Below are 2672 nucleotides of genomic sequence, written 5' to 3' on the forward strand. Positions count from 1 at the left end.
TTTAAACAAGATTATATAAAATTCTAATAAAATCCAAATAATATTTATATATGACTGTAACTCAATTTTATTTGGTCTTAATGGTTTTAAGGGAATATAATATTTTTTAAGCGTGCCACTTTATTATATAAGAGTGGACTTCACAATATAATTGATACAAAAAATGTGTCGCTCCGAGACAGCGTCGCGCGAGAATAGCGCGAGACAGTGTCGTGTCTTCTTGATACCGTTCTTATAACACTCTTTATCAAATTTAATTACAAGAAACAGATCACATCAAATGCCATCTATCGGATATACTTTGAGATGCAATATTCTGATCTGATCATATATAATCTTATATGACTACCTATATTTTTTTTTTTAATTTGAATCAAATATTTACATGTTAAGTTTGACAAATAAAGAAACAAATTTTACCGCAAATATTATTTAAACAAAAATACGTTTTAATAAGAATGAAATTAGAACCAAATTTAGATTAAAACCGCAATTGAATCGAGTAAAAGTCGCATACGGAACACATTAACTTTTTATTAAAATCTTATATATAAATATTCTGCATCGTGTATGGTTCTGGATCATGTATAATCCACATAAGTTATCTTATTAAATACAAATTAAAATCATATTTGATTCGAAGTATTATATGATCCACATAAGTGATTTAATTAAATTTTAATTAAAGCCCTATTTTATTGTGGATCATATTTAATCTACATAACTGATATTAAGAAATGCAAATTAAAACTGTATTTAAACAAATATAATTTTAATATAAAATCTGGATTTAATTTGAATTTTACCCAAATTTAATATGATTTAATATGATTTTAGTTAGATTCATATTAGATCGTTTTTCGCGATAGTGTTATACACAATATGCAATATAAATATACTCAGATAAAAAGATAAAATTGATCTTGTTTGATAATCGGTAAATCATATAACATGGAAATTGTATGTTCAAATTATGATTATATCATGGCTCAGAGATATCGTAACTGTTTAAAAACATTTTGCATTGAAAAGTGCACACTTTCACCGGCGTTTACTCAATATATCATTATATTATACACAGGTTTAAATCAAAGTATTATTTTATTTTTTTATTGATTACTTTTATGTTATTAGAAATATACACGTGTCTTAGAGAAGAGCGCAATTATTTTATCGTTGTTCGATAGTAAGGTGTATACCGCCTTTTACCGCGAGACCAAATGATTTTTCGTTGAAAATAAACGGCACTGCAGTTTGGGAGTGAGGTTTGAACTTATATTTGGAAAGAAGACTCACGAGTCCGACTTTCGTTTGCACGTGTCCAAATCTCCTAAAAATTAAAATACCAATGGAATAAAACTTATATAAACGTGCACAAGACGTTAAGAATAACTTTAACATGATTTGATAATAAATTATAGATATATTAATGGATTTACTCATATTCGTACCAATGCAGATTCGTGGGCCTTCTCCAAATGGCAAATAAGCATAAGGATGCCTTCTTGCTTTCTCGTCTGTGTTAAATCGTTCAGGATCAAATTTATCTGGATTAGGATAAATCGATGGATCCCGATGCAGGCCAAGTATTGGTATAAAAAATCGAAGTCCCCTTTAGCAGGTAAATATTCGTTGTCGGTAGATTAATATCTTTGGTACAAATGTGATTCAACATTGAAAGAGGTGGATATTGCCTCAGAGTCTCTGAAATATGTAAAAAATATATCTCATCCAAAATACAAACCATTTATTTAAACTTACATATTATAATAACAAAATATTTTTGTTATTATTATAAAATACTTGCCACTTATTACTTTGGTTAGATAAGGCATTTTGTTCATGGCGTCGTAGGTCAAATCATGCTTTGTCAACGTTTCGTCGATTTCCTTGTAAACTTTGTCTTGATGATGAGCTAATTCGTACAAAGCGAACGTTGCCGTCGCCGTAGAGGTTTCGAAGCCAGCTAGGAAAAAGATAAAAACTTTGCGCATTAGCTTCCGCTATGCTAAGTTTATTTATGGTTGCTGCCCGCGAAAAACGATCTAATATGAATATAACTAAAATCATATTAAATCATATTAAATTTGGGTAAAATTCAAATTACTTCCAGATTTTATATTAAAATTATATTTGTTTAAATACAGTTTTAATTTGCACTTATTAAAATCAGTTATGTAGATTAAAAATGATCCACAATAAAATAGGGCTTTAATTAAAATTTAATTAGGTCACTTATGTGGATCATATAACACTTCGATTCAAATATGGTTTTAATTTGTATTTAATAAGATAACTTATGTGGATTATATATGATCCAGAACCATACATGATGCAGAATATTTATATATAAGACTTTAATAAAAAGTTAATGTGTTCTGTATGCGACTTTTACTCGATTCAATTGCGGCTTTAACCCGAAGGGCCTAGCGGAGTAAGCATGTAAAATCGGCCCTTGATTATACAAAGCTGACATTAATGTCACAAGTTAGTACCAATATGATAAAACTTTCCACCAAATATTATTTAAAAAAATTCATTTTTTTAGAAGTTATGCAGGGAGAAAGTAAATAAAGAAATATATTTTTCTCGAAAACCACTTGACCGATCTTGATGAAAAGAATATATGTTATGTAGACTAATAAAACTAATTAACAAAAAAAATGTCTAAA

The 2672-nt window shown here is 28.4% G+C and overlaps 1 protein-coding gene across 1 annotated transcript; it reads right to left on the reverse strand.

Annotated features, from left to right (window-relative positions):
• Window positions 1-1161: 1161 nt before the first annotated feature.
• On the reverse strand, window positions 1162-2060 carry LOC143902054 (putative cytochrome P450 6a14; the record flags this gene model as incomplete). Its single annotated transcript, XM_077414744.1, is given in 5 exon segments — window positions 1162-1327; window positions 1445-1599; window positions 1601-1704; window positions 1808-1982; window positions 1984-2060. Coding segments are annotated over 5 exon segments (668 nt in total), but the record flags the coding sequence as incomplete, so codon positions are not given.
• Window positions 2061-2672: the final 612 nt, after the last annotated feature.

The sequence above is a fragment of the Temnothorax americanus genome, unplaced genomic scaffold (assembly GCF_048541705.1).
Source record: "Temnothorax americanus isolate GAGA-0224 unplaced genomic scaffold, ASM4854170v1 Scaffold373, whole genome shotgun sequence".
Classification (NCBI taxonomy): Eukaryota; Metazoa; Arthropoda; class Insecta; order Hymenoptera; family Formicidae; genus Temnothorax; species Temnothorax americanus.